The sequence below is a fragment of the Galeopterus variegatus genome, unplaced genomic scaffold, assembly GCF_000696425.1.
Source record: "Galeopterus variegatus unplaced genomic scaffold, G_variegatus-3.0.2 Scaffold6, whole genome shotgun sequence".
NCBI classification, from domain to species: domain Eukaryota; kingdom Metazoa; phylum Chordata; class Mammalia; order Dermoptera; family Cynocephalidae; genus Galeopterus; species Galeopterus variegatus.
In genome coordinates, this window is record NW_007726117.1 from 1,952,105 (window position 1) to 1,965,752 (window position 13,648).

Here is a 13,648-nt window from a genome sequence, read left to right on the forward strand (position 1 = left end):
TATCACTCTTCTGCTCAAAATCTCCCCACGGTTGCCCCAAGTCTGTGCTTGGTGGTGGGACCTGCTGGCCTACTGGTCCCTGTGCTCCAGTCCTTGCCTCACACTGTATATTACAGTAGCCACAAAGGAAATGTTTCCTGTCCCTGTGCCTCACTCCTGCTGTTACCTCTGCCTAGAATGTCCTGCATGGATCTCTGGTCATATGAGCTGCCTGTATGAGGTGTTCTCTGGTGCCCACTGTGAGCTCTTACAAGACCCCATGCCTCCTCCACACAGGCTAAGAGCTGCGGTGACTCTAAGGAGGAGCATCTGTAATCTCAGTCATCAGGGCGTGCTGGGCATGCCACCACTTCCCCAGCCATTTTATTGGAGTCTCACTCTAGTCCTGCAAGAGATCTGTCACACCCATGGTATAGACGAGAGAACTGGGGCTCAGAGAGGCAAAGTGACTCACTCATACACTGTCTCGTCACCAGGGAGCCACGGAGCAAGAATGTGACCTCAGATACCTCAGGCTGCCCACCCCTCCTAGATGGGACTGTGAGACGCTTTGGGTGCTGACCTGTGGTGAGAGGCGTCGGGTCCTCAGGAAGAAGCCGAGGAGGCAGCCCACGATGACAGACAGCACAGACAGGATAAGCAGTCCGTTCCGCCTGCACACGTCCCTCCCTCGTGCCAGGATGGCGCCCAGCACCATGCTGAGCCTGGCCTGCTGGCACGGGGCACAGCACCATTCCATGCATGTGAGGCCAGCTGGGGCTCAGGGTCTGGGTTGGGGGCACTGGCTCCTCAGCAGGCAGGTGGTCAGACCTGCTAAGTACCAGTTGTCAGCCCCACGGCCATGGCCTGTGTGGCCGCCCCAGAGGGAAGCCACAATCCTATTACCAGCTGCATCATTAGGAGCTGGGAGCAGATTAAGGCCTGGGAAATTAGAGCAGGACACGTGGTCTGGGAGTTCGGACCTCATAGCCAAGTGCTCGTCTTAAACAAGGGAGTAGACCGGGTACTGGTGGGAGGAACAAGAGGAACATTTGCTCAGGGGGTTTGATTTTTATCCCCACTTCATTCCAGAAATAATTGAAAGCAAGGCAATAAGATATCAGTAATTGCCAACATTAATTAAGCATTTGCTGTGCACCAAGTGCCATTCTAGAAGGACATTGCTTATACTGGCTTATTTAATCCTAACACCAATCGTAAGAGCTAAGTGCTATTAATATTGCCATTTTACAGATGAAGAAACTGAGGCAGCTGAGTACCGAGCATGCACTGTGTGCCAGGCCTGTTCTGGTTGCTTTACCTGTGTTATCACAGGAAATCATCCTGACAACCCCAGGATTCCTACCATCATTTCACTGAACGGGAGACTGAGGCTTTAGGAGCCAGTCTCCTGGCCATGGTCACAGAGCTAGTAAGCAGCAGAGTGGCATTCAGGCCTTCATTGGTTTGGTTTCCACCACGTGAACAGGTAGGTGGGTTCAAGGACATTTGGTAATATTATGGGGATGTAGATTTGAGTCCAGTGCACCTGAGTTCAGATTTGGGCTGTGCCACTCACTGTGAAATAGCAAAAATGATGCATATTCTTCAGGGCTGTTTTAAGACTAAAGCTGGAAACCCTGTAGGTTCTCAGGGCCTATTATTTTTAAAGATGGCAGAGCCCAAGAGACCCAAGTCTCAGCTCTGCCACTTACGAGCTGTGTGACCCTGGACAAGCCATTTCATCTCACAGTGCCTCAGTTTCTCCATCTGTAAAATGGAGATAATAATAGCATCTACTTTACTAGGGCTGGTACAGAATTCCTTCCAGAGACTCCTTGTAAAAGCAGTGGTGAGCTCTGGTGTGCTAAACAGCGGACAGGGCTGTTAGGATCACCATCGCACAAGCGTTTCTGAAGAAGGGTTTTCTTTTTGCTATTTCTTGTGGTCTGGCCTGCCCTTTAAAGCCAGTGGGAATTAACCCTCTATTTCACCAGGAAGCTTTAATCTCACTAGGGGCAGTCAGGCAGCAGCAGCGAGCACAGTTTGGGGTGAGGGTGGGGATGTAACAGGAACGGGGTGTGCACAGGGGCTGCCTCCTCCTGACACAGGGAAGGGGGTGAAGGATGAAGGGGACAGGGCCAAGGAACTGTGGGGAGGGGGGAGGCAGAGAGGGGCTGGGGCACAGGCCCTGAAGCCATGGGCAGAGCTCCACTGGGAGGAGACACTCGGGCTTAATCAGCTCTGTGACCTTGCCGTCTCTGAGCCTCAGTCTTGCCCTTTCTAGAATAGGTGAGATGGACTAGGAGCCGTCTAAGGAACTTCAGTTCAACAAAACAACCTTCCAAAGCCCCCACTGTGTGCAGTAACTTGAGCGGGAGGGGAGTGAGGGTCTAGGAGGTAAATACAAGTCTGAGAGATTTTTTCCTCTGACTCTGACTCTTAAAACCCAAACTTTCCTGATACACCTTCGACTCCAACAGATGCCTCGTTTTCTGATTACCCAGGTGGTTAGTTACCACCTAGAAGAGAAAACATTCAGAGCCGATACATGGATTTGCGTTTCCATTGGGTTCAGGCCTGGCCTTGAGCTGTGCCATGAGACAGGTGAGTCTTGCTTTCCACTCCAGCTCCAAGACTCTGATTGCCAAGATGTCCCCACCACTGCTGCCTAGTGCTTTCCACCCACTCTCTGACCCTACCACCGCCTGCCTCCCAGGCTCCAGGCCTTCCTTCCACTGTTCCCACTGTCTTCAACAGGGGAGTTACAACTCATTCAAGCAAATGTTCTTACAGCACTATTTCATGCAACCTCTCCTGGGTACTGCAGACGCAGCAGTCAATCAGACACAGTAACTGCCTTCAGGGGGCTTATAAGAAAATTGAGGAGCACCAAGAAAGGACTAACTCAGACTAACGTGTAAGTGACTGATAATGAGCTTAGTAAGGATATTTGCAAATCATATCAAAAGGTTCCTGGATCAGAACTTCTTAATAGCTCACCATTGTCCACAAAATCAATTGCCTTTTACAATGTTATGCAAAATTTTTTCCCATAATTACATAAAAAAACAAGTTCAGGAAATTCTGGATGAAACAAAGTTAAACAGGTTCTTTACTCCAGGACAGCTCAAAGTCAGATTGCTGGAATTAAAATCCTAGCTCTACCACTTATTAGCTTTGTGACCTTGGGCAAAATTCTTAACCTCTCTGTAAAGAGGGGATAATACAAGAGTATCTAGTTTGTATGGTTGTGAGGTGGGTCAAATATGGTGATGTATGTAAAGTGCTTAGGGCATGCCCGGCGCCTTGCAGATACTCACAGGTAGTCACTGTTAGTCTTAGCAGAGCCTTTACAGTAGCAGCATATGGTGGAGGAAGTCTGCAGGTGGGGCATATAGGATCCCACTCCTGCTTTGAGCAGAGAATTCCATGGGTCTGGTGTGAGGGAACACACTTTGGAAAACTCCAGTCTTCAGGATCGAGTCTGTGCTCCTCAGCAAGGCATTTGAGGCCCTTGGTGCGTCATTTTCTCACCTCCCTAGCATATCTCCTCCTGCTTGTCATACCTCAAGCTTCTGCAAGACCACCAACTGCACGTTCCTTGAATGCTGCATTCTCTCTCAGCCCTCCACACCTTTGCCCCTGCTACTTCCTCTGCCTGGAATGTCCCTGTCACTAAAGTCATGGGTCAAATGTCTCCTCTTCCTTGAAGCCTTCTCTGACTAGCCCAGATACAACACTCCTCTCTTTTCCCTCCCCACTATCTCAGGCTCTTCCACAGTTACCAGCTGGAAATTAGCCCTAGATCCCCTTTAATTGGCTCTGGCAAGGAAATAATCTATGAGAATAAAATTAAGTTTCTGTTTGTTACCACATTTTTATTATTTATTTATTTATTTTTCCTTTTTTGTCTTTTTTCGTGACCGGCAACGGATCGCAACCCTCAGTGTTGCGCCCGTACCAGACCGGGACCGGCAACGGGATCGCAACCCTCGGTGTTGCTCCCACGCCTCGCTCAGCCAGTGAGCGGCCGGCCTGTATGTGGGATCCGAACCCTTGGCGGGAGCGCCACTGGGCCAGCCCATTACCACATTTTTTAAAAAAAAACATCTCGAGGGAAAATCCCCGAAGTTGGAGGGTATATCGGCAGGGGCAGGGAATGAACCTGAGGAGCAAGGATTTGTCCTCCAGAGCAGCTGAAACTGACAGCAGCAGGAAGCCTGAGAGTCTTCTAGGAGACTTGAGCTGCACCAGTTAAGATGCTGTGGGCAGAGAAGATAAACAGGTTGTCAAAAATGAGCCCCAAGTCTCAAATCATAAGTGCAGCTGTCCTACTCTGCAGAAGCAGGTCACTGGGGCAACTCTGTACAGGGTACGCCAGGGTGGAGAGCAGCAGGGGTTGATTTACTCACTAGTGATTAATGAGTTTCCAGAATCAGTGGAGGGGCCAACTCATCCCGGGGAGGTGGGTGTAGGAGGCTTCTCAGAGGAGGGGTCATTCAGTCAGAGACCTCAGTAAGCCAGGAAGGGGGTGCTGGTCAAAGGGCAGGAGAGAGAAGGAGAGCCTGTTCTGAAAGAGGGGCCCAGGCCCTGGGTGCGAGAGCAAAATCCCCTGGGACCCAGCGACAGATCAGTGGCTGGAGTGGCCGCCGGGCTGGGGCCTCACCCCTTCCACCGTGTGTCAGAATGAGTTTAGGTTGGGCTGTCTGAACTCCTAGCTGGGTTGGTGGTGATGACAGCTCTGGGTTTGTTGGCTGCAATCCAGAGACATACCAGAGGCGCCTTAATTTCCCTGACATGTATCCCCAGCTCACTAGAGGCTGGGCCCTTCCGGGAACGTTTTCTGTGGGCAGCTAATCCAACTGGGATTCCTGCAAGTGTTAGTCACAGAGGGGCTGTCCTGACCTCTTCTGAGGGCTGGTCCTTCCCACATTTGCAGGATGGGGAAAGGGATTCTCTTGTAGTAGGCTCACACACACCGCCTTCCTTCTGCCTCTTCCAGCCCTTCCTGTCTAGATTGGACATTTCTGGAATTCAGGCCTGAGCACCCATGAAACCACTCAGCTACTATTTGTTGAGTACCTTCCATGTGCTAGGCTTGGTCTGGGTGCTATAATGCTTTCACCTAGACTCACCAGAAAGGGCCAAGTACCTGAGGGAGCCGGTGAGCTGTTCAGCCCCTCCACTTGCATTCACTGGATCGGTAAGTGTTGGGGCTAAAGGGTTAAGGGCACAGGTTCTAGATCTGTGCAGTCCAATACAGTAACACTAGTTACACTATTTAAATTTAAATTAATTAAAATTAAAGTTTAAAATTCAGTTCTAGTTGCACTAACCATATTTTAAGTGCCCAACAGTCACATGTGGCTAATGGCTACCATACCGGACAGCACAGTAACAGAACATTTCCATGATATTGAACTTGCTACAGTCAAACTAAGCCAGATTCAAATCTCAGCTCATTCCCTCGGAAGCTATGTGACTTTGCCCAAGTAAGAGGCTCTCTTAGCCTCTCTTCTGCATCTATGAAAGCCCATGTTCTGCACATTGCACCATGTGTCTTCTCGTTTGAATATAACATTGGAGCAAAGTATTAAGTTAAAACCTCAGCAAGTTCAAATTAAGTCTCCAAATTAGTTAGGACTATTGTTAGCAAGTAACAGGAAATTAAATCCATCTGGCTTAGATGAAAAGGAAATTTATAAGCAGGGCCAACTGCATAATTTGTGGGACCCAGCGCAAAATGAACACGTGGGGCTCTTTATTCAAAAAGCAGGAAAAAGTGAATTAAAGATACCAAAATATATAGCTTTTTCCCTTCTTCCACAGTCTGTCTCTCAACTTATTATGGTGTTTTTTAATTTTCTATTTAATGTCATTCTTAAGTAAATAAAACTAAATTATTTGCATGAATTTCACTGTTCATCTTTATATTGTGCAGTGTCAGTTTTAAATGCAAATCTAAGAGAATGAACTCATGCAGAATCAGCAAAATTACACAATTTGTATTTAGTAGCTCATACATGTATATGTGCATTTCATTTTTATCAGAACAGTGGAAATGTTGCACAAAACTAACGCAACTGCTTTTATTTCACTTCTTGATACATGTATATTCTACCAGTACTCTCTGCCTTTGGCTTACTGATGGGTAAGGAAGGACTGAAAAGAAAAGGAACTATACAGAGCCCTTTATTTCCCTTTCCTTCAATGTCTCATTTTCAATGTGAGCAGTTGGCTACAGGGGAGTAACACGAGTAGGAAAGGATATGATAAGGTTCCTTGGTCGTTTGTGTTTCTCACAATGCTGTTTTCTCCTTTCTGTGCTCGAAACAAGCATGTTCTGTGCTTGAAGAAAGCATGGCTTCTCATGGCTGCCAGCACCTCTGCTCACTCAGTTGTAGACATAACACATTTACTTTGTACTTGCTTTGAGTCTTGTTGAATCCCCATGTGTCACTGGTTTACCTGATCTCTGTGCTTATGGGGCAGCACCCACACTGTCTGAGAACGGAGTGGCAGGGCCCAGCAGGACATGTATATGGCATGAATCTTCTCTGTTTACATGCATGCTCCATTGTCCCCGCAGACTTTGCTTATGAAGTACAAGTTCAAAGATAAAATTATTAAGAATTTAGAGATGACGACAGCAGAGCATTCCAAACACAGGGCTCTTCTCAGCATGGGTTCCTGTGCAATCGCACAGGTCATATGCCCATGAAACCAGTCTTGTTTATAAGATTGCGTGGGCAAGGGTTGCACAGAATCCAAGGGCAAGAGGAGAAAGGAACTGCACAGGCCATCTGAAGTAGGGGCTGCATTGTTAGAATTCTCTCTCTCACCGGCTTTCCTGTCTGCATGCCTCATTCATTCATCCATTCATTCTTCATTCAACATATATATACTGAGAGGTGGTATAGAGTAGTGATTTAAGAGCACAGATCTGGAACCAAATGACTTGTGTTTCAATTCCAGCTCCTTCACCAACTATCTGTGTGACTTTAGGCAATTTACGCTGCATTTCAGTTTTAGTTTTCTCATACGGAGTGAGGGGATAATAAGATTCTACCTTATAGTGTTGTTATGAGGAGTAAATGAATTACATGTGTGAAAGTGGTCTGATCATAGTAAACACTATTTATATACATGCTACTATGTGATATCATTATTTATTACCATGTGATAGGCATATTCTAGACACAGTATACTGCAATAAACAGAAATAGACAGTAATCCCTGCTCTGATAGAGCTTACGTTTCACGGTGACGTTTGTGTTACATTATTCTTTCTCTAGCCTGTTTCCACTACTGCTGTATTCCATGTGGAAGAAACACAGCCACCAGCATCTCTGTTTCACTCCAGGTAGGGGCAGGGGTCACCTGCTGCCTCTTTCCAGAGGCTCCTTTCCTTTGGGATGGTGCTGAGGTCAGTGTTTGCTGAATGGGCAAGGTAGGATGGGGGACACAGGACGGCTGTCAGCAGAGCCACCATGGCCAATGACTGGACAAAGACTGGTATTGGGGAGTTGGGACCAGAAATGTTAGGGAATCAGATTAAGGAATTAAACAGGCAATGGACTCAGCCCTGGTTTCTGGAAAAAGTAAAGATGAGAGTGGGCCAAAGCGCTGGAAGTCTGGGCAGAGTGTGAATGAGTCAGGAGGAGACATCTCGGGATGTCATTTAACCTCTCTAAGCCTCGGCTTTATCAACTCAAAGATGACTCCTTGCTTCCTGAAACTGCAATGAGGTGCAAGCCTGGACAGCACAGTGGTGGAGAGCATGGGCTTTGGTCTCAGGCAGACCCGGATTTCAATCCCAGCTCCGCTGAAAACTAGTGGTGTGACCTTCAGGCCTCACTACTCTCAATCTTAGTTTCCTCATCTATGCAATGAGGATGCTAATTATACCTAACTCACAGGGTCTGGGAAAGTTTAAATGGAATCTTACATGAAAAATAATTAATACAGAGCTTGGTACTGCTCAATAGATGGTTGCAAGATATAAAGCCCCTGCCCTGGATTGAATTGTGTCTGCCCAATTTCATTCCCGACTGTAATTGTTGAGGGTGGGAAATCCTATTATGGTAACTGAAAAGTGGGGCCCTGAAGAGGTGATTAGATTCTGAGGATGGTGAACTAGGGAATGGATTAATAATGGTGGTCATGGATGTGGTTCTGAGGGCCTTAAAAGGAGAGCACATGAGCGTCTCTTTCTCTGCTTCCACCATCTTGCAATGTGATACCCTGTGTCACTGAATCCACCACCAAAGAAGACCCTCATCAGATATGTTACCTGGACTTTGGACTTCCCAGCGTCCAAGACTGTAAGCAATAAATTTCATTTTCTTATAAAGTACCCAGTTCCAAGTATTTTGTTATAAGCAACAGAAACGGACGAATACAGACCCCAATCAAGAAAGCTTAAGCAAGGGCCAGCCCCGTGGCTCACTTGGGAGAGTGCAGTGCTGGTAGCTCCGAGGCCACGGGTTCGGATCCTATATCAGGATGGCCGGCGTGCTCACTGGCTGAGCATGGTGCGGACAACACTGTGCCGAGAGTTGCGATCCCCTTACCAGTTAAAAAATAAAAAAAATAGCTTAAGCAAAAGGAGCAATTTATTAAAAGTTCTTTGACCTTCCCTCCTCTCACCATGTCACTATGTCTAATGCCTAAGTGCACAACATTTCAGGATATGACAACCAGAGAAGATTAAAGATGGAATGGGCTACCTCTGGAGGTAGTAAACTCCTTGTTCCCAAGAAGTACAAACAAAAGCTAAGTGATGTCTTGGGGACATGTGGAGAAGGGATTCAAACAACTGATGGGATAGTGTGAGGGGAGAAGGGCACTGGGCTACAGGCCCTCAACAATCTCTTTCACAGCCATTCTCTCACAGTGCCCACCCACCCCAGTGCCAGGGTTAGGGTGGTGACCACTGAAAAAGGAATATCCTGCTGTGGACTGGCCACCAGGAAAGGCCCTTCACAGGTCCATCCACATCATCACACATGCCTGTGGGTGATTTCCCCTTCGCAGAGCCAGGGGCTGGTTCTACAAGGAGAGATGGCACAGATTGTTGGCTGGTGGACTCCTTCAGTGAGAGCCCAGCTAAAAGGAGATTTGCAGTGGTAATGGAGAATCTCTGGCCTTCATAGGACATGAATGAGGGGCTAGGGTGAGCAGCTCACTAACCTCCCCTCCTGAGCCTTCTCAGATGCCCAGACTAGACACCAAAGCTGGGCACAACCACAGACTGGTCATTTAATTAAGGGATTCTCAGCTCTGGGAGGGAGTTAGTGCAGCACAATCCTGGGGGCATTGCAGAACCTCTGAGGGAGATTTTGTTTTAAAAAGCATATCCAGAGACTTCCAGTCAAGATGGTGAATAGACAGTCTCCAGGGTCACTCTCTCCCACAAATCAACCAATTTACAACTATAAAAAAGCAATGGCAGCCAAGCTGGGGCTGCTAGAGCTCAGAGAAGGAGGAGGAGAGACCTATGGTGTGCATGAAGGTGGGAGAAGCCATGATGAGAGAAGGAAAAAAACCACTTGGACTGTTTTGAGTCGTGGCTGCTTCCAGGCTGGAGCTGCTGAGCGCATGGAGCAGGAGCTGGCAAAAGCTACGGCTGTGGCCTTCAGATGAAGTTGCTTGGAGGTGGCAGGGGAGAAGAGGGCCTTGGTGGCCCCCAGGCCAGCAAGACCACTAACAGGGATCCCGTGGACCCATATAGGAGCAAGGAGACACAACAATTGAAAAAAAGGAGCCACTCAGAGGCTGGTGAGTCACTGCAAGGGACTGGAGCATGGCCCATCCCATGGGAAGTGTTTGCAGCATGGGTGGTGGGGGAGAGGGGCCCACCAGGGGAACACTGAGGCACAGCAAGGACAGCTGATCTGCCCCCCAATTAGTGTAGGACCACTCAGAGGAGACTGGTCAGGAATATAGAACTTCATGGGGTTCAGTTTGATGAAAAGACTCAGGCCCAGACCAGAGTTTCTATACAACCTAGGTGCACCAAATCTCACAAGAGCTGGAAGTACCTATAAAGTCAACCATTAAAACCTGAGCTGCACAAAAAGCCTTCCCTAGGGAATCAGCAGCAAAGCAGCAATTTAGCTCAACCACACAGCTCAAGTACTGGTCCCCACAGGAAGTTCCCCCATTTTAGAAGTAAGCAAAGGAAAACAAATTAGTTCCACCACAGTGTTTAAATGATGGGAACAGCAAATAATCCAACACAGAACTGAAAGAAAAAACAAAATACCCACAACCAGAGACAAAGTTTGATATTAACTAGTAAAGGTCTCATTTCACCAAAGAACAACTATAACACCTAGAAGGACTGGAAGTCCCATGGGCTCCCAAAAAAGGGGTAGGGCCAGGGGCGTCAGCCATGCCCCTCAACATCCACAACCAGTCCTGAGGGTGGGGGATGAGGGCCTCAGCCATGCACCCTGACATGTGCGACCAGCCCAGCAATGACCACTGAGACGCAGCAAGAAGGGCCCCAGGTTCCCAACCTGGAGTGAAGGGGGCAAGGGCTTTTGCCACACTTCCTTGACATGCACACCCAGCCCGGCAATGACCAAGCCACCACTGGAAGCCCCCCAGTCTTCCCTGTGGGAATGAGGGGGGTGCCACAGGCCTCAATCCCAGCCCTCCTCTTTCCTCCTTCTTCCATCCCATTGCCTTCCCCATCTCTTCTCCTCGTCCCTCCCAACTGCTTTGCAACAACATCCTAGAATGTAAAAAAATTATTAATAAAATTACATTTTATTTTAAAAAACAGCAACCATATTCAATACTATAATTCTATTTTTGGAAAATAAACACAAACCCCCTCTTCTTTTACTCCATGAACCACAGAGTGAAGCTGAAGAGAAACTTCTGGGCTAGTGGAGTTGTTTCTACCTAACCCCACCAGCCCCCCCAAATTCCCAATGTAGGGGAAGAAGAGAATGTTCCTGTATAGGGTCCACATCATCTCTGGGGATTAGGAAACTTTTCTGTTCTGCCAAGGAGGGTATGTGTTCAAAAGGGCCAAGTAACTCTGATCTAGACCATGCAGTGTTTAACAGAGGAAGGAAGAGATGTCAGCAAAGGAAAGGAACTTACCCAGGATCAAAAAGTGAGCTGGCATTGAACTGTAATTAAATCTCATCTTTTCTCACTGGTAAGTCCAGGGCTTACTAATGCATTGATCGATTGACTGATTGATGGTGAATGTGGCACTTGAGGAAGACAATTTGGGCAATAGTGCTAAGAATCTTTAGCCAGTAGCTCAGGAGTCAAGAAGTCAAGGTCAGGGGTTGGCTCCTGTTTGGAACTGGTAAGCCTGGCTGGGCCCCCTTGCCACTGACAGCATCCAAACTCTTGGAAGCGGGTATAGGTCAGAGTAATGTTGCCCAGGCAGAGGGCTGTGTGCTTCCCTTAGCCCCAAGCTATGATCAATAAAATCTAGGAACGCTGCAATTAAAAACACAGGTTTTAACTATCTTGTGCTGACTATTTAAAAGAGGAGTCTTTATTCTATTTCTTTTTTTCCCTCCCCAAAGTAACCCTATTCCAAATTTTGTATTTTATCATTCCATTGCTTTTCTTGACAGATTTTGATATATGAGTATTAGTTTTTGCCTGTTCTTTGAGCTTATGTAAATTGAATCACATTGAATTTTTTCATTCAACATCATGCTCTTGAGATTCATCAATGCTGAGTGCAGCAAAACATTTTTTCTCTGCTATATAGCATTCTATGATATGAATGGAATATTAATTTATCATCTGTTGTTGACGGACATTTGTGTTTTTCATAATTTTTGATTATTACGGACAATACTGCTATGAACATTCTCAAACACTAATATACAAATGTAAAAGTCTCTCTAGATTACATACATAGCAATGGAATTGCTAGGTCATAGGTTATACAGATGTTCATCTTTGCTAGGTAATGCCAATTGCTTTTCAAATTAGTTTTATCAATAGATACATTCATCTGCAATGTATGAAAAAGTTCCCATGGCTCCACATGCTTATCGACACTTGGTATTGATAATTTTTAACTCTTGCCAACCTGGTAGGTACGAAATGGTATTCCATTGTAGTAGATTTGCATTTCCCTGATTACTGAGATTGAATTTATTTATTTTGACTGTAAAAGATACAAAATTTAGGGCCGAGCCCATGGCGCACTCGGGAGAGTGCGGCGCTGGGAGCGCAGCGGCGCGCCCTCCGCAGGTTCAGATCCTATATAGGGATGGCTAGTGCGCTCACTGGCTAAGCACGGTGCAGCTGGTCTCAAAAAGGACAAAAAAAAAAAAAAAAAGATACAAAATTTAGGGCGGAGCCCATGGCGCACTCGGGAGAGTGCGGCGCTGGGAGCGCAGCAGCGCTCCCTCCGCAGGTTCAGATCCTATATAGGGATGGCCAGTGCGCTCACTGGCTGAGCACGGTGCAGCTGGTCTCAAAAAGGACAAAAAAAAAAAAAAAGATACAAAATTTAATTGGACAGAAGGAATACGTTCAAGAGATCTATTGTACAATATGGTGACCATAGTTAATAACAACATATGGTACACCTGAAAATCACCAAAAGATTTTAAGTGATCTCACCACAAAAAATAAGTATGTGAGCTAAAGCACATGTTAATTAGCTCAATTTAGCCATTCCACAATATACACATATCTCAAAATCATGTTATAAACCATAAATATATACAATTTTTATGTCAATTAAAAAACCTAATGTAAAAATATTATATTTAAACTCCACTGATATTATTTTGGTTCAGAAAAATAGGTTCATAACTCATCATAGAGATAATCTTGTGTATATCTAAAGATGTTTGTTTTCCAAGTTGACACTATGGCTAGGTTTTGATATTTCTTAATAGGTTTTCTTTCCATTTAATCAGAAAATTAACTTTCATATCCTGTTCACAAACCATTAAAGCTGATTTGGAAGCTTAAAAAAAAATCAGTTACCATACATACAAAGGTATATTTCTGGACTCTAGATTCTATTCCTTTGATCTGTTATGTTCATTCTTATGTAGGTACCACACTGTCTTAATTACTATAGGTTTGTAGCAAGTTCTGAAATTGGGAAGTATAAATACTTCAACAACCCTGTTCTTTTTTCAAGATAGTTTTGACTTTTCTGAGTTCTTGCAATTCTATATGAATTTTAGGATCAGCTTGTCAATTTCTACAGAAAACCTAGCCGGTATTCTGAGAGGGATCATGTTGAATTTGTAGATCAATATGGGGAGTATTTCCATCTTAAAAATATTGTCTTCTGATGCATGAACATGGGATGTTTTTCCATTTATTTTGATCTTCTTTACTCACTTTCAACAATGTTTTGTAGTTTTCAGAGTATAAGTTTTGTGCTTCTTTATTAAATTTATTCCTAAGTAGTTTATTCTTTTTTATGTTACTGCAAACAAAGTTGTTTTGTTAATTTCATTTTTTTTTTTTTTTGTCTTTTTTCCGTGTCCGGCAACGGATCGCAACCCTCAGTGTTGCCCCCGTACCGGACCGGGGACCGGCAACGGGATCGCAAGCCTCGGTGCTGCTCCCGCGCCTCGCTCAGCCAGTGAGCGGGAGCCGGTCTTTAATTTCATTTTTGATTGTTCCCTGCAAGTGTGTAGAAACAAAGTGA

General features: G+C 45.9%; 1 protein-coding gene across 2 annotated transcripts in view; it reads right to left on the bottom strand.

Moving 5' to 3' along the window:
* The window catches only part of SLC1A7 (solute carrier family 1 (glutamate transporter), member 7), a 47,365-nt gene extending 46,485 nt beyond the window's left edge, over nucleotides 1–880 (bottom strand). Inside the window, exon 1 of one of the 2 annotated variants that reach the window (XM_008579859.1) lies at nucleotides 563–880. In XM_008579859.1, the coding sequence (XP_008578081.1) occupies nucleotides 563–739 (177 nt within the window). In that variant the 5' untranslated portion in view covers nucleotides 740–880. The remainder of the gene's footprint in view (nucleotides 1–562) is intronic. The other variant, XM_008579929.1, reaches the window with a different exon arrangement.
* Between the last annotated feature and the right edge of the window lie 12,768 nt (nucleotides 881–13,648).